This window comes from Gavia stellata, unplaced genomic scaffold (assembly GCF_030936135.1).
Source record: "Gavia stellata isolate bGavSte3 unplaced genomic scaffold, bGavSte3.hap2 HAP2_SCAFFOLD_38, whole genome shotgun sequence".
Lineage (NCBI taxonomy): Eukaryota > Metazoa > Chordata > Aves > Gaviiformes > Gaviidae > Gavia > Gavia stellata.
The window spans coordinates 1,553,114-1,571,218 of NW_026776490.1; the positions used below are offsets into that span (position 1 = coordinate 1,553,114).

The 18,105-nt window shown below is 46.9% G+C and overlaps 1 protein-coding gene across 1 annotated transcript; it reads right to left on the bottom strand.

Moving 5' to 3' along the window:
- Positions 1-8,087: 8,087 nt before the first annotated feature.
- On the bottom strand, positions 8,088-16,966 carry LOC132321027 (syntabulin-like). The gene is given in 9 exon segments (XM_059834632.1): positions 8,088-8,138; positions 8,383-8,584; positions 8,586-8,953; positions 8,984-9,500; positions 11,462-11,592; positions 12,323-12,337; positions 12,581-12,788; positions 14,682-14,784; positions 16,897-16,966. Coding segments are annotated over 9 exon segments (1,665 nt in total).
- Between the last annotated feature and the right edge of the window lie 1,139 nt (positions 16,967-18,105).

Below are 18,105 nucleotides of genomic sequence, written 5' to 3' on the forward strand. Positions count from 1 at the left end.
TTTCCCACTTAGGCAGAAAACCTCCCCCAAATGTTTTAGGCAAAACCCCTACATTTAATCCAAAACCAAAGTTTTAGTCTCAAAAGCCACTAGCACAACAGAGACTGTCTGTATCAGAATTCTGGAGTCAGGCTTACTTCACTCAAGTGCACCCTACACATTGCCTTGCAGAGGTTGTGCAGATGCTCCACAAGCTCTCTGAGAAGCACGGATCTACAGCAGAAGGTGAGAAGAAGAAAGAATTTCAGCTCTCTAGCCCAACAGCCCCCAACAGCTAAGATCCTGTATCTGATGCAGACCATAGCCTTGATTTCCCTTTAAATGAGAAAACAAACAAAACCAACACAGATCGGAATTTGACACTAGAGCCAGTTTACCCAGCTACCTCATATGGTTATTCTCTAACAAAACTATACTGCCATTCAAGAGTTGCAGTCCCTGCCTAACGTGGCTAAGCTAGCAAAAGTTCCTAAAGCCAGTTCTGAAATTACGCTCTTTTTTACATTGCTTGTTCTACCTGGACAGATGGATGGAGGTGCCAAGTGTCTCAGTACAGAACACACACAGCCTTCCAACACAGGGAGACAGTAGTTAATAAGGCATTTCCAGCGTACCACACGCTTGCCCCTCTCAGCACAAGTTCCGGAATCACAGAATCACAACAAAGAGGATTCCAATCCCTGGAACCCACGTGGCCCAACCCCCCCGCTCAAGCAGGGTCACCTAGAGCAGGCTGCCCAGCACCGTGCCCACACGGCTTTTGAATAGCTCATTCTGAAACGTACTTTTACGAGCAGCAACCTGACAAGCTGAACTGCAAAAGCATTTGCAACACGTGCAACAGGCCCTGGTTTTTGGTGACTCTCTCCTACCAATTTAAGCATTCTCTCCACCACATAAGGAAAACACTACCACACCAGCAAAGCCTTGTCACCGTTATTTCTCTAAAACCGTACCTGACAGCTTACTAGGTAGAAGAAACAAAATTAATAGATGCCTGATTAAGTTCATTTCACTGTCCTAAAAAAGCAAACCCCAGGCAAATCAATGCAGGAAAATGAGTTGATGCAGTCAGTGAATGAGGAGCTGTCCTCAGCAGAACAGGATACAGTCCTGTGTGCCCAAACGCCTGTGGCAGCTGCCAGCCAAGACTGATACAACCGTCCAGACTAAGAAGGCACTTGAACTACCACGTTTAGCCATACACACCACGTGGGGTTCAGCATTCCCCACAGAATTAAGTCCCTAAATTTCCCATAAGTTTACCAAGCACGATCAGGAAGCAATCATTAAACCTGAAAGACTGACACCACGCTTCTTTCCATTGGCAGAAGCTCCAGACCCGGAGTCACCTTCCCTCATTAAGGAAGAAGTCAAGCACTTTTGTTTAAGGCAGCAACTTTGCTGCGTGATGCGTGCTTCGTGCAAAAATCCAGAGACCCGCACAAAACGCGCTGGATTCCTGTAAAGCTGTGCTCTCCCCATTAAACCCAGCCCTCTTGCCGCGATCGCCGCTCTACGCAGATAGCGAATTTCCTGACGCCTCCCTTTGGCAGTTACCCATGTTGAAGCAAAGAAACGGTTCGCGAAGAGCAACTGGGAGGGGAGCAGCATATGGCCTTTCAGCGAAGGTGTGCCTTGAACGATTTATTAAGCAAGTCACCATCAGACCCCGTCTTTCCCAGAGCAGCCTGTCACGCACTCCTTGGCTCTTACACGCCACAGCCTCCTACTGAAATGCTTCTGTCTGGCTAAATAAGTCACGTTGAGATCGGTTGCTTTCAGAAACATGCCCCAAATTAAAAGCAGTATTAACCTTTTTTTAAGAAAAAGAACAAAGAACGCGTCTGCCCCACGTTCCAGGGTGTTTATCTCATGACTGGTTTTACAGGGAATATCTTTGGTTCTCCCTGTCAAGGACTTTGAAATGACACAAGCCTGAGCTGCTTCGACATGGCTCGGTGCATTCACTGGCATCTCTTATTTCCGTAATAATTTCTTATAACTACAAAATGAAGACAAGAAACTACAATGTACTTAGAAGTAGACAGCATATTCTGTCAGCTGAACTCATGAGAGATTTGATATTACATTGTGGACCCCTAACCAAGGGCTACGTTATTGCCAGTTTACCCAGGCTTAAAAGCCCCTGGAAGGTCTTGTCGGGGCATTGCTGGCAGAGAGGTGTGTGAGTAACAAATCTGAAAGATGACAAGAAGGGGAAAACATCAGACCACAGGTTAAGGTATCTGGCCGCGATGCCTGTTACTGGGAAACTCGCCTGAGCCACGGCGGCATACTGGTGCTCCCACTCCTTCCGGGCTTCCTCCAGCCGGGACTCCCTCGTTGCCCGTGTGCTCCGGATCTGCCGCTCATGCTCAGCCAGCAAAAACCACACCTCTTCTGAACAGCTTTAAGCAGGGTATCTACGTGTAAGATAGCAAACCCCGTGAGGGACGAGGACCAGCACCGTGGCAGCCACGCAGCGTGTTCACAGTTGTTCAAAATGTTCTCTGCCACCCACTTTGTAAGAAATCCACCGGTGGACCTACCTCAGCTGCATTCCCACCACACTTCCTCGATCTTACAGATTACCAAAGATGCCTCCTGATAACGCTTGGGGAAGTCAAAATCTACTTGCTATTTATGCTGAAATAGGTACGTGTTTCGTCGGCTGTTGGTGGCCCTGTGCTCCCGAGCCCAGCCAGACTGGACAACACTTTGTTATTTTCAGCCTTCAGGTCTCTTATAAGCTTCTCCCCGGGACTTGCATTTACACTGCTTTCTTCCTCATCTGTTTTGTCCTTTTAAATATGAAAATACATAAAAGACAAAACAGAAGCTGGTACCCAAATAATCCCAGCAAACAGCAAGATTTCCTGTCAAAAATTACTCTTCTTTTTTTTTTCTTTTTCTCCCCCCCACCTTCTCTTGCTCTTTTCCCTGTTCAGAAATATCCCATGTAGCTCTGGAACTTCACAAGCGAAAAGGTCTCACGGCCACTTTGCTCCTCGGGTGGAAGCATCTGATGCCCTCTCCTGAACTGTTACCAGCAATCACAGCCTGGTTTGGTTTGATTTGGTTTTGATCCCAGTCTGTGCTGGGAGGGGGCCAGGGGCTCCAGTTTGGACTGGGAATGATCCCAGTATGTCCTGGGAGGGGGCCAGGGAATCCAGTTTGCACTGGGAATGATTGTAGTCTGTCAAGGGAGGGGGCCAGGGGATCTAGTTTAGACTGGGACAGGGCCCAGTCTGTCCTGTGAGGGGGCCAGGGGATCCAGTTTGGACTGGGACAGGTCCCAGTATGTCCTGTGAGGGGGCCAGGGGATCCAGTTTGGACTGGGAATGATCCGTGTCTGTCCTGGGAGGGGGGCAGGGGATCCAGTTTGGACTGGGAATGATCCCAGTCTGTCCTTGGAGGGGGCAAGGGGATCCAGTTTGGACTGGGAATGATCCCGGTCTGTCCTCGGAGGGAGCCAGGGGATCCAGTTTGGAATGTCAATGGTCCCAGTCTGTAGTGGAAGGGGGCCAGGGGATCCATTCGGACTGGGAATGATACCACTCTGTCCTGGCAGGGGGCCAGGGGATCCATTTTGGACTGGGACAGGGCCCAGTCTGTCCTGGGAGGGGGCCAGGGAATCAAATTTGGACTGGGAATGATCCCAGTCTGTCCTGGGTGTGGGCCAGGGGATCCAATTTGGACTGGGAATGATCCCAGTCTGTCCTGGGAGGGGGCCAGGGGATCCAGTTTGGACTGGGACAGGGCCCAATCTGTCCTGGGAGGGGGCCAGCGGATCCAGTTTGGACTGGGACAAGGTCCACTGTGTAATGGGAGGGGGCCAGGGGATCCAGTTTGGACTGGGAATGATCCCATTCTGTCCTGGGAGGGGGCCAGGGGATCCAGTTTGAACTGGGAATGATCCCAGTCTGTCCTGGGAGGGGGCCAGGGGATCCAGTTTGGACTGGGACAGGGACCAGTCTGTCCAGGGTGGGGGCCAAGGGATCTAGTTTGGACTGGGAATGATCCCAGTCTGTACTGGGTGGGGGCCAGGGGATCCAGTTTGGACTGGGACAGGGACCAGTCTGTCCAGGGTGGGGGCCAAGGGATCTAGTTTGGACTGGGAATGATCCCAGTCTGTACTGGGAGGGGGCCAGGGGATCCAGTTTGAACTGGGAATGATCCCAGTCTGTCCTTGGAGGGTGCCAGGGCCTCCAGTTTGGACTGGACAGGGCCCAGTCTGTCCTGGGAGGGGGCCAGGGGATCCAGTTTGGACTGGGACAGGGCCCAATCTGTCCTGGGAGGGGGCCAGCGGATCCAGTTTGGACTGGGACAAGGTCCACTGTGTAATGGGAGGGGGCCAGGGGATCCAGTTTGAACTGGGAACGATCCCAGTGTGTCCTGGGAGGGGGCCAGGGGATCCAGTTTGAACTGGGAATGATCCCAGTCTGTCCTGGGAGGGGGCCAGGGGATCCAGTTTGGACTGGGACAGGGACCAGTCTGTCCAGGGTGGGGGCCAAGGGATCTCGTTTGGACTGGGAATGATCCCAGTCTGTACTGGGAGGGGGCCAGGGGATCCAGTTTGGACTGGGACAGGGACCAGTCTGTCCAGGGTGGGGGCCAAGGGATCTAGTTTGGACTGGGAATGATCCCAGTCTGTACTGGGAGGGGGCCTGGGGATCCAGTTTGAACTGGGAATGATCCCAGTCTGTCCTGGGAGGGGGCCAGGGGATCCAGTTTGAACTGGGAATGATCCCAGTCTGTCCTGGGAGGGGGCCAGGGGATCCAGTTTGAACTGGGAATGATCCCAGTCTGTCCTGGGAGGGGGCCTAGGCTCGAGGCCTTGTAACTGTCCTGTGCTCTCACTGACTCACTTACTCTGAATCTTTGAGAACTGAGTGGCTTTTGGTTGTACAGTATTTGAACAAATATTACTGCCTAAGACTAGATTAGTCTGAGAAGCTGTGCTTACCTGAAACATGTCATTAAAGAGTTTTAAAGACCCCTTTGCTTCCTGCCTGATGAAGAATGTCTGCTTTTGCTTTTTTATCAAAGTCTTTCTAAATACTTCACCGTTTTCCATGGGAGATCATAGTGACCAATGCAGAAGAAAATGACTTGTTATGGCTGACCTGCAACTCTAAATGTACTCCTGGTAGAGGCCACTATGGTAGAGCACAAGTTAGAGCCGTACACTGAAGTCGATTTCTTGTCACTTTGTCACTTGCAGCTTCCTGCGCTACCATGGCCATTTACCACACTGCAGTGGTTACCAGCGGGGGCATCACCACAGAACAGTGGTGCACACCGCTCCTTTCTGAGGAAGGTTGATGTTGTGAACGTAGGGGAGCGATTTAACCACTTACTTCCATTGGTAAATTCGTATTTCTAGCAGAAATTCTTTTATTTCCTACAGTTAGGGAAAAAAATCCTCCCACCTTATACTCGTTACATAGGTAGTATAACTGAAAAAAATTTGCATCCTCCTGTTCATAAAGCTACTGTGAAAACTCAGTTCAGTTAACAGCGCTTCTCAAATGCAATTTTTGTACACTTACTATATGTATTTACAGTGGAATTCCTCTCGGAAAAGTGTGCAAGGTAAATGTGCAGCAGAAGGCAACAGTGCTTTAATGAAGAGGAAAAGTTAATGTCTGGGGGAAGGAAAAGTGTGTAGGAAGAGGGGAGTCCCTGTGGTTCTTAGGTGCCGCTCAGAGCTTCGGTGAATACCTTCTCCATCTTCTGCTGTGTGGATGCTATTATCCCTGAATTCATGGGTTGTATGGATTTCCTGTCTTGTGACAGATGGGTGAAGGCAGCAAATTCTGTGCCTGAGCCTTAGTCCCTGTCCATACAGGTGTTGTAAATACTCTGGTTTTCTAAAACAATCAAAATATGATCATATAGAAAGGTTAAATTTGATTAATAAATAAAATAATAAAATACAAAGGCATAAGTTAGGATTGTTCAGTTAGAAACAATAACCATAGGAACCTCACCAGGAAGTCGCTGTTCCATACCAAGGAACTAACAGTAACGAGATGCAACGATGAAGAATTGAATAGAAAAGTCTTGTTTGAGTCCTGTGACAATGTGACCTGATATGCACCAGTGATGCTGCTTGGAAAATTCCTTACCTTTCCCACCTTGATTCAAATATCAAGAATGCCAATCAATAAATATTAATAGAAATAACCATTGATTGTTTTAAGGATGGATATTGGTAGAATAGTATAATCCAGAGAGTGATTAATAAAAATTAAATTATATATATTCTGTATGAAGGTAACTAGGTATGAATTATCTGTGACTTAATCATAAACTAACTGTTGAACAATGTAGCATCATGAATAGGTAGAATTTGCTTGTCAAGACAATGATAAGTTGTAGGCCTGATCAGTAAACCGAGGAAAACTTAGGAAGATTCAAGAATGGAATTTTACAACCAAGCTCAGCATGCACAAAGATTGGGTTCAACTAAAGGACACCATGAGGAAGACTATGGACGACCACCAGAGGACGTCAGACGACGACCTGTGTACCTGAAGGTGCATGCGTCACGAGCATTTACATATATTAATGAGTTCTCGGAAACGGTATGAGTATGTTAATTGTTTATTGGAAATGTGATGAATATGTATACTTTGATTGTAAATAACTTTTGTAGCAGAGAAACTAAGCACGCACACGAGGTGGAGTGATCCCCTGTGCGTCCAGCGCTGCAATAAAGAAGTGTCTGCTCACCTACATACATTGTGTAGGTGAGTTTTTATATTACAGATTTGTAACACAGGGAACAGTGAAGTTGTAAAAGAATGGGAAGGGGTGGGGGGAGCTATCGGCCTAGATCATCTCTGCCTAGAAAACCAGAAATTTTAACTAAGTCATAAGTAGGTTCTGACACAAGTTTTGTTTAAAAGAGAAGTAACTGAGCAAGCAAGACAGTAAGAATTACCTTCTTTGTAAGGTGTTGATGAAAGGTTGGGTGGAGCCAGACAAACTCCACTATTTCATCTGTTGGATAGCATTGCCCTCATCTGACCTAGGCACAGATCTCAAGTTTGGGACACGGAGAATTCGTGGTTTGATGGTCACAGTGACATCTCATTGGGCACACGGAGACTGCATGCCTCTCGGCCGGGTTAAACGAGGCCTTCTGGATGTCTGTTAAATGCCAGGAAGACTGATACTCTCCTGGCAGTGCAGAAATGAGAAGTTGCAAGCTTCTGGAAGATTGCATTGGGTTAAAGATGAGGTCACTTGCATCTTTAATGCAGCGTGGATGCGGCAGAGCGGGTGGCCTGCGTGTCCACAGACCGGCTGGAGCCTTTTTCTCTGACTGAGTGCTTACGCTCGGAGCTGAAATGAGGTGTTCTCCGGGTCCTGATGGTTCCTTATGCCCTGACACAGTGCCCCCTCCAGCTCTGCCTGTGCCTGATAGCTCAGCTGAGACGGGCCATTTTGTATAGCTTTGCTACAAGAAAACACACATGTTTAATATTTTTAACATGCTTTACTGAACTTGTGATTATAAAGGCAATTTACAATAAAGCAATTAAATAAACAATAAGTTAAAACACCATACATTTATACAAAGTATTTCAAAGGGCTCAAATGACTATCAGGTTCCAACTCATTAAGACTTTAAAACAACATCAATCTTCAAAGTGTATCCACACCTATACTTAGCATTGTAACATGTTTGAAGACTCCCATCAACGATTAAGAGCACTGCACGAGACAGGCATGAATGATGTGCTTGAAGCTTCCTGGGAAATATGGGTTTTACCTCTAAATTGAATTGACTCTTTGGACAACAAATTGTAAACACTAGCAGCCTTTCTGGAGTACATGAGTGATACCCTTAGTGGGAACCAGTCTCCACGTCCCTCACTTAACACTGTAGTTTCACAAATGTTTCAGGTTAGTGCTGCCTAAAGACATACCCCACCTTTCTCCGGCCATCTGTTCCCATGCGCATCTCGTGCTACCCTTGAGCCAGTGCAAAGCACTTGTACGTTTGCTCAGTGAACCGGCCAGGGAAACTGATTGAGCTTCAAGCTAATTCAGCAAACAAACATGGCAGAGCGCTAGCTGTAATTCTCCTTGATTTCCCTGGTCATGTTCGCTGTGCAGATGTGCTGGCACCAGAAAGACATCAGCACAGGGGAGAGACACAGTGCCTGGGAGCAGGAAGACTACTTCTGTAGGCAGCAGTACTGTTAAAAACACCAGTTAAAACCATCTTGTGGAACTACAGGGTTCAGCTTTTTCATTTTGAAACAAGAAACGTGTTTTTGAAACAATTTATAATGCCGATCAAATAGTCAGGAGCAAAATAGTGGACTATCAGAATAGACAATAACTTTTTATGATCTCTCTCACCCCTCTTTCTCTCTGCCTCAGCCAGCCGGTGCCCAGGGGTGGAGTGGACTTCAGGTTTTCATCTCGAAGGGTGTATGGTGTAGAGTGCAGGGCCACCAGGCCACAAACACAAAGCAATGCTCCAATACTGTAAACGGGATCTGTTCCTCCTCTCCGAGTACGGAAAGCCCACAGGATAGTTGGTACAACAGGGGCTGCTACAGTATCTCTTCTTTATTCCTGTCTTGACATACCCAAAGGCTTCATCATCATGAGGTTCTGTAAAATCACGTTCTTTCACGAAATAGTTTTCATTAACTCCGTGCTCCACCTTCCTGCATGGAGACTCCATAGGTGACAAAAGGATGGCAGCGTTTAGATGACTTGGAGTTAAGTCCACTACGATACCAGAGTCACTGAACCTTCCAGGAGAAAATTCACCCAGTTCCTTCAGTGAAGACGGTGGGCTTAGAGGACAGGCATCTTGAGCTCTGAAGATGTTTTGAATGAGCTGCTCCACATCTAGGCTAGATGCCACCACGTCAGTCTGGATGGCCTGTTCCACCATCACGTTGCTGACTTTCTCCTCCTCCTGGAAAGAAGTTAGTTTCTCATCCAGAACATTTTCAAGCATCTCTTGATTCAGAGCAGAACTGGAGGGAGCTGGATCACGCAACTCAGAGGTTATGGTGGTCAAACTGTCTTCACAGGAATCAGTCCCGTTAGCTGTGCCCTCATTAAGAAGCAGCCCACTATCTGCCACCTCCTTCAGAGCTTGGTCCTCTGTGGTGAGGCTGTCTGGCACTGTGGCACACAACACCAACGGCTTCCCCTCTGAGTCACACCTGTGCTCCAGGCACTGCTCATCTCTCACAGAGCTGCTCTGAGCCATCTCCATGCTCTGCAGCAAAGATTCCAGTTTCTTGTTTTCAATGCTAATGTCTATGAAGTATTGCTGCATTTTTTTGTCTTTCTCAGCCAAGCTGTTTTTCATGCTTTCAATAACCTGCTTGAGTTGTTTAACTTCCCTTCTTGCTTCCAAGGTGGCCAGCTCTGCCTCCACACGATGACACTCTTCCTCAACCCAGTCTTCCTTCATCCGTCCCAGCTGAGCTTTGAGTTCTTCTATTTCTGTTTCCCTGTAGCAAAATAAAAAAGTTATAAAGCTTCTGCTGACCGGTCAGTTAAAGGGTCAACATGAGGCTCCACTGCACTGGGATGGCTATGCTGCGGAGATGCTCCAAGAAAGAAGCAAGCTTTTCCATGCAGCACTTGCTGCTGCCTTGAACGGAGCTGGCAGAGATGTCAGTCGGCTGCCCAGACACGCCGGCTGATTGCTAACTAGAGTCACCAACCTCGCCACACAGCCAGCAGCCTTGTGGGCTGTGCTCTGATCCTGGACATTCTGAGGTGCAAGTGCTGGCTCTAGGTAAGGTCCAACCAGTGCAGCGCTTAACATCTCACCTACTGCCTCACCCTGGAGGAAATGGAAAGCTGGAGGCTGGAAAGCTGCCCGGCAGAAAAGGACCTGGGGCTGTTGATTGACAGCCGGCTGAAGATGAGCCAGCAATGTGCCCAGGTTGCCAAGGCAGCCAACAGCATCCTGGCCTGTATCAGAAATAGTGTGGCCAGCAAGAGCAGGGAGGTGATCGTGCCTCTGTACTCGGCGCTGGTGAGGCCGCACCTCGAATGCTGTGTTCGGTTTTGGGCCCCTCACTACAAGAAAGACATTGAGGTGCTGGAGCGTGTCCAGAGAAGGGCGACGAAGCTGGTGAGGGGTCTGGAGCACAAGTCTGATGAGGAGCAGCTGAGGGAACTGGGGATGTTCAGTCTGGAGAAGAGGAGGCTGTGGGGAGACCTCATCACTCTCTACAGCTACCTGAAAGGGGGTTGCGGAGAGGTGGGTGTTGGTCTCTTCTCCCAGGTGACTAGTGACAGGACTAGAGGAAATGGCCTCAAGTTGTGCCAGGGGAGGTTCAGGTTGGATATTAGGAAAAACTTCTATACTGAGAAAGTGGTGAAGCATTGGGACAGGCTGCCCAGGGCGGTGGTGGAGTCACCATCGCTGGAGGTGTTCAAGGAATGTGTGGACGTGGCATTGTGGGACACGGTTTAGTGGGCATGGTGGTCTGGGGTTGATGGTTTGCCTAGCTGATCTCACAGGTCATTTCCAACCTTAATGATTCTGTGATTCTGTGAAATGAGGAACTGCTGCCTGGATGCATCCCCTGTGCCTGCCAGCAGCTCGTCACGTACAGCCAGAGCCAACACTGGCCTCAGACAGCAGGAGGGCTCGGGGCTGCAGGCATCTGGCTTGCTTTGCACCCACCCAGCCCAGCATGGAGCCAGAGGCTGCTGCCTTGACTTGCAAGCAAGTGGGGAGAGGGGGCCCTTACTGAGATCCAGCCCTCCCAGATGCAGAGGTCGGGCTATCCCGAGCTGGTCCAAGGGGTCCCTGGGACTCTGCCTTGGGGCTCCACTCAAACACCCCTTTGTGCCCGCCTGGGCTGTGTGTGCTGGAGAGCCAGCTCTCAGAGCGCAGCTTTAGTAAAAGAGATGACAGAGATGACGTCTGTTGCTGTGGAATGCACATTGCCGCTTTTTTGCTCAGCATCCATACAAAGGGCTCTTGCGAAAAATTCAGTATCTAAGCAACAAAACCACAAGCGGGCACACTGGTTGGTGTAAGAGCTTTTCTTTCATTAGGGGAGAAGGGGGACAGCTGTAGTCATCTTTCACTGAATCAAGCAGAACAGGAGACTAAGGTAATAACATGCTTGCAAGTTGAAACTCTTATGTGGAAAAGGTCTCAATGCTAAATCAGACTGGTAAAAAATGACCCTTTAAAAACATTCTGCTAGGGAAGTTCAGAAAAGGGAAAAGAGGCAGCCATATTCATAACTAAACTGCATGGTATGTATTCACGGAGCACGCTATGAAACCTGAAATACCTGAAACGAACCTAATCAGATTGATCATATTTCAAATTTCTTAATGAAGACTTTATGTGGTCCAGAAATGAGTAAAACCATTCAGGATTCCCACCCCTAAATGCTCCTGAATTAGTCTTTCTAATTCTGATTTCTGAAGTGAAATATACCTTTCTTTAAGTTTGCTCTCAGATTCCTTCAGCTTTGTTTTCAAATGCCGCACTGTAAGTTCCTTCTGCTGCAGAGGAGTCAAGCACTGCTCTGGATTTTCTGGCTTCATGCTGTGATTGTCACCACAAGAAATGGTGACAAGAAAAAAAAAATCAAACCATCACATAACATCACTCCTACAGTTCTTAAGTCCTGGCAAAAAGAAAAACATCCCATACACTAATACAAAGCTTGACTCATTTGGGGCTCCTCACCGTCTGCACAAGTGACTCCCTCCGGCAAATCAAAGTACTTGAGGAAATGGCTGATTTGTGGCTCTAGTGCAAAATTTGGTATTTGTTATACTTGTCTTCAGTGCAGGGAGACATTTAACTTTAAAACACCCAGCCAACCCCTCACCCTAAACAGGTGGTGTGCCCAAGGGCAGGCAGCCGGGCCACCGGCAAAGGCACCCAGCTGCAGACACGGTCAGGTGAGGTAGTGTAGGGACTGCGTTCAGCTCCACATGTGAGGTAGGAAGCTGAGCACCCTGAAACCTAGATTCATCCTGTCTGGCTTTAGGTGCATATCTGACATGCTTGGCTGTTGAGTTGCCTGAGAGAGAGAGAGAGAGAGAGAGGGCAACAGCAGCAGCGTGGTGGCAATTTCTTCTCTGCAATACGTGTTGCATGCTCTGACAGGTATCTGTTTTCTTTTCTGTACGGGAAACTGCACAGAGAGGTGCCTAAGGCTGGGCAGGGTGAATTTTCACCTGAGTGTATCATATTTTCTATACTACCCCATCCAAGACTCTCCAAAGCGAAAGGACCCTTATACAAAAGATCCAGTAAATCCACATGGGAATTGATGCCATGAAACCACATGAAGGAGCCTGCCTTGGAGTGAAAACCAACTATAACGGGCTTTGACTAAAAGTAACCTTGAGTTTTACAGTGCTGAAACAATAAAGCTTTTACAGGGGATGGAGCACCCTGTTGACTGGCGAGCCACCAATATGAGGAGTCACACCTATGCTGAGGAGCAAGTTGACCTGCACGGCAACCCAGACAGCCAATGCCACATTACCGTGCAGAGACGGTAAGTCAGTGCGATGAACACTGGCATGCTGAAATAAAGACTTGCCTCATCACTGAGCTGCTGTCGCTTCCTTTGCATGAGCCTGGCTTGCTCCTGCTGGCTGAAGAAGCCCCGTAATTCTGGCGGACGTTAGCAGGACACAGCTGGCTTTTGCCCAGTCTTGACAAAGGGTCCTTTTCACGAGAAGCAGGTGGGCTGGCTCTGGACTTGTAGGATAAGGATCCATTATTCCGACCATAAGGGCCACGGCTGCAGGGGAAGCAACACGGTTAAGGCATATTGGATTATCCTCATCACGCAACCCATTATGTGTCTTATTTTACACACAAAGTTGTCTAAACACTAAAACAGACAGGTAACTGTGAGTGGCCGTGAAGAAAGTCAGTCCCAAAGTCATCAGCCACTGCACGTTCTTTCACTGACTGTGGGGCACTCAGTCTGAATTACGTGATCTAGGAAAACCTCAGCCATTTTCACATTTCTCAGTGGATAGCACGATTCCCAGTGACTCCATCAGATCATCCACGTTCCCTGAACCTCTGACTCCATTAAGTAATGAGAGAACTGCAGCCTGGACTAGTGCCAAAAGAACCACACTTCAGCCCTTCCCAGCCAGGTCTGCATAGAGATGCCTGTCCACAGAGGTCTGCTGTAAGACTGCTTTCAAGCTCCTCAGCAAGCAGCCTGAAGGATCACAGCGTGCAGTGAAAACAGATTTTGGTTGAGCCACTGTTCTTTCCTGCCTTTGGCATACCGGCTGCTTCAGCTGCCATTGTCAGCTATTCACTTGCTTAGATATAGTTCGAAACCCACTGTGAGCAGTCTGAAAGAGTATTAAAAAAGCACAGCCTTTTCTTTCTTCCTTCCAGTTTCCCCTCATACATATCTACCTTTCTTTTCCCACTCTTTACTAAATAATCGGACTGTCAACTGTGTGCTTGACAGCAATTGGTATCTGCATTGCCTGACAGCTGCCAAAGGGCTGGGGTGCTCTGAGGACAGCTTCTCGAGGGGCATTCCTCACTTGCTTTGCCTTCTGCACTACTACGCTGCTAACTTCATCCTCTCATGCCAGTTGTTCTTCTAAACTGTAACGGAAGGGCTGGTTTCAAAAAAATATGGTAAAAGGCAAATCCAGACAGCAAAAGAGAAACCTTAAGCATAAAAATTGAAATACCACAGAATTATGAAGCAAGCTCTCTTCTCAAAATCATCTGACTTGGTTTCCTCCCTTCTCCGAAAATGGAACCGTTTATAAGGAACAGGTGGTTGAGTGGCTGCCGCAGAGCTTCATCGCACTGCTGCCGTTTGGGTCATTTTATAACCATTTCACAATGAAGTGCAGGACTGTGGCTTGTGACAACGTGGAAACGTTTCACAGCGACTTAAGCCAAACAGTTAAAAGAGAACATATTGCAAAGGAGACATCTCTTTCCACTCGGTACAGTACAGCATCAACTCTTGTGTGAGGCAGAATTTGCCCAGACTGTGCGTAACACAGCCACGCATTTGAAGGAGCATTCTTACAGAGGACTTCTGTCCAATTAAGTAGGTCAGTATGCTCTAACGTAAAGTTACATTTAAATGCACAATAATCTATGAAATGATACATCATCTTACTGCAAGTAAGGTGATTTTAGGGCTTCATATTATATCTAGTATTGCTTTCTCCCCCAGCCAGTACCTTTACTTATTAGGTTTAACCTAGAGAGCACTTCAGTAACATTTATTTTTCCAACAGTCTCATGGCACAGACAGGAAACTGCTCATTAAGCATCATTCTGCCAACCTCTGTACACTGGGGCAAGCTGCGACCTTGGAGACGTGTGTGCCTTAAGCACAGGGCTATCCCACTGCCAGTCCCAGCCTGCCTGCCAGCTCTTCCACAAAGGGCAGGAAACCAGTCCTGTCAGTTTGAACTCTTTGGTTTTGGTCTCCAAACACAGCATTTGTATTTTTTTTTTCTTCTTTCTCATATCACAGGTCTCATCCACATAAGTACTGCCCGAGAGCACAGCATCACCCAAATTGTTTTAAAACTCACAATACTGCTATTGTCTGTATTAGCTACAAGACCTTACAGAGTAGTCTACCTCTGCACTAGTGACACCTGCACTATTCACAAAAGATTGCTTTGCTTACTTGAGAGAAAAAGAAGATCTTTTGCTTCCAGCAGCAGACACGTGGACTTCAGGCGCTGAAATACCGCCCATGCTGCTTGAAGAGCTAAAATCGGCTTCACTCCCTGGCAAGAAAAAGGGAAGAGTGAAAACATGATGATAACTCAAAGTCTGTTTTCAAAATAACAATGAATCACAAGCATCCTTCCTTTGTCCATCCTGAGTGAATTTTAGAAGTCGCATGAATTTTCAAACATCCCTGAGGACAAGCGCTGGGCTTGTTCCAGATTTTCAACGTGTCTTCAGAACCGGCACTTCAACAAGAGCAGAAAAAACATTTGAACACAAAACCCTCGTGCTACAGAAGCCATTGTAGGACGCGGCCAGGAACATTTGTTGTGACAACTTGTTTGCTTTCTCACAGCCATCAGCACGTGAATGAGGCTGCTCACGTGGCTCCGTCAGAAGCCCAGTGATTCGGAACACACAATTGTGATGTCAAATGAGAACCAAAAATAGAGCGAAGGCATCTAAAACACAACCTCCCCAGGATTTAGATATCTAGGTACATAAATGCAAGTAAAATCCCAGTGTTTAAAGGGGCCAAATGTTCGAAATGCCACCACTATCTCTCTGCAAAGACCTGCTGAGGTCTTTATGGTCGAGCTTCCACTTTTGAGCCCAGTAACCACCGCTTACCCCATGCTCTTATACCACAGTGGAATCAAATAAGTGAGATTTGCATGACTAAGATAAAGACATTCGCTTCGCTTTCTATGCCTACACATAAATAGAGATACATAAACAGAAGGAACATAGAGACATATGCACTCAATACTGCTCAAAAAGTGTTAAAAGGAATCACTCTGAGGGAAACAAATACTTTTAGGGAAGTAATTTGGCCACCAAAAAACAAAGTTCAGCGAACACTGAAACTGTTTATGATTTGAAGTTAAACATGGCCAGAAAATGGAAAACCAGAGTTTTCTATTTTCTGTCTGAAATGATGCTTTCATTTTGAAAACTGTCAAATTTCTTTCTTCTTTTAAAAAGGGGTGAAAACATTAAAAAATCTCCCCAGTCATTCTAAATATTTTAGGTTGAGTATCATCTCTGTTCAGTCTGAAACACAGGTTTTCTTTAATGCATTGATTTGGCAGCAAAGCCCCAAATCAGTTATTCCCATAGCTCCACTTTGAACATAACAGGGTGTCAGACAAAAAAAGAAATAGGGGATGTAAAGGAAAAGAGAACAGGGAATAATCTACCAATTCCTGAGTAAACATTGCTCAGAAAACAGTTCCAATCTCAGGATTCTCATTAAAAAGGCGTTAATAACCTGCAGGAATCCCAAAAAAGGTCAACAAAAATGGTAACACGATTACAGGGCACTGTTTAGGAAGGGAGATGATGGGAACTTGTGTGCTCTAAGATAAAAAGAAATACTGGCAACACAGGGAGGAGGAACACAGCTGGAAAACTGTAGAGAAACTGTAGAAAAAAACAGGTAACAGCAACACAGGATTCTGGCTGCAATGCGTGTTATTTCATGAAAAATGACTTGAAATAAAATCTGATGGTTGGTGGGAGTTGTGCATAGTAAAATGTAGCTGGAGTACGTTCAGAATACTTTAACCAGGGAATCAGAAAGCTATTTTAAACGTTGGCATAAATAATAAAGATTGTAATTTAAAAGCAGAGCACAAAAAAAATATCTCCCAAGGGAAGATTCGTAACGGCCTCTTTCATATGCACAGTATTTCTTTCTGTGGAGGTGAAACGAGCTAAAAGTCACAGAAAACAGTCAGAAAGAGCAGAAAATTTGCTGCAGTAAATACCCAAATTGCAAAGCATGTTCTAGCTTGACCTCACGCCTATTTAAAACAAATACTTAAGAGTGTGCAGTGTGTGTAGCATCGGCTTCTCTTTTTTGACTCATCTTCCAGACTGCTTGAATATACAAAAAGGAATTTTTTTGACTAAAGATCACAGCTATTGCCATCTTCCATACCTGCCTCAACTCTGACCTTGAAACCCCAGGGCCCTTCTTATGCCAGAACTCAGCCATCTTTTCCAGATGCAGGAGCACGTCCCCACAATCCTCACGAGACCTGCATCTCTGCCAAAAGGCATGTGGAGCTAAAAGATGAATTGGCTGGCATGGGTCTCACCCTGTCCAGCAGCCCGGCGGCTCAGGCGCTCCCTGCAAAAGTCCCATCTCTGCATCCCCTACTCACTCAGCTTTGCAGTCAGAGCCGTGGCTTTCTCATGGACCAAGCGCAAGGCTAAGCTCGAGGTGGCAGGCATCCTGAGGCGAGAACCTCCCTTTAACGGTGGGCATCCCACTCTCTGTAAATCTGGAGCAGTATCGAGACAATTAACGGGCCAGAGAGAGAGAGAGAGAGAAAGGAGTTATGGTGTGCCTGCTGGGAACTCGGCTTCAAACCCCCAACAAAACAGTTACTGAATTCTACGAAGGGGAACAGCTTCCCTGGGAGCAGACTCCCCGCATCACCTCAGTCTACCCAGCAGACGAAAATTAAAAACCATTATATATTTTGTGCTAAATAATTTGTGTAATGGCAACTAGGTATGATTTATCTATGATTTGATTATGAACTAATTGTTAAACAATGTAGCTTTGTCGATAAGGAGGATATTCCTGTCAAGAGAATGGTAAGTTGTAGGCCTGGTTAGTAAACCGAGAAAATCTGGAGGTTCCAAAATTAAAGGGGAACGGAATTTTGCAACTAAGCTGAGCATGCGCAAAGATTGGGTTCAACTAGCGGACACAATGAGGGAGACTATGGATGACCACCAGAGGACTTTGGACAACCACCAGTGTACCTGAAGGCGCATGCGTTATGAACATTTACATATATTAATGAGGTCTCAGAAGTTGTATGGATATGTTAATTGTTTCCTGGAAATATGATGAAGATGTATACTTTGATTGTATATAACTTTTGTAGCAGAGTAACTCGGCACAACACTAGGCGGAGTGATCCCCTGTGCGTCCAGCGCTGCAATAAAGAAGTGCCTGCTTTCTAAACTTCAAATTAAGTCTTAGAAAGTTCTTGGTTTTGCTGACTTACGGTAACAGTTTTGGCGACCCAGAGGGGACCTTGCGAGTGAGACTGGAAGGGATCGAGTGCTGATCAGACTCCAGCCGGCACCGCGGGATTCTCGGTGAGTACCATCGCCCTCGACCCATACGAGCTCCTCGCAACGTTCCCTGGAAAAGGGTAAGGCACTTCTTGGGAATTTGTTTGGATAGCCTGCCCGTAAGGTGCAGTGAAAGCTTCGCAGGGTTGGGGCTTTGTTTGCATTGGAAGCCTAGGCATCTGCCCCTAAGTCATAAGCGAAAGCTATTGCTGGGTTGGACATTTGTGTATTTGAGACAGTTGTCATTTGGTAATTTGATATTTTATAATATAATTATATAA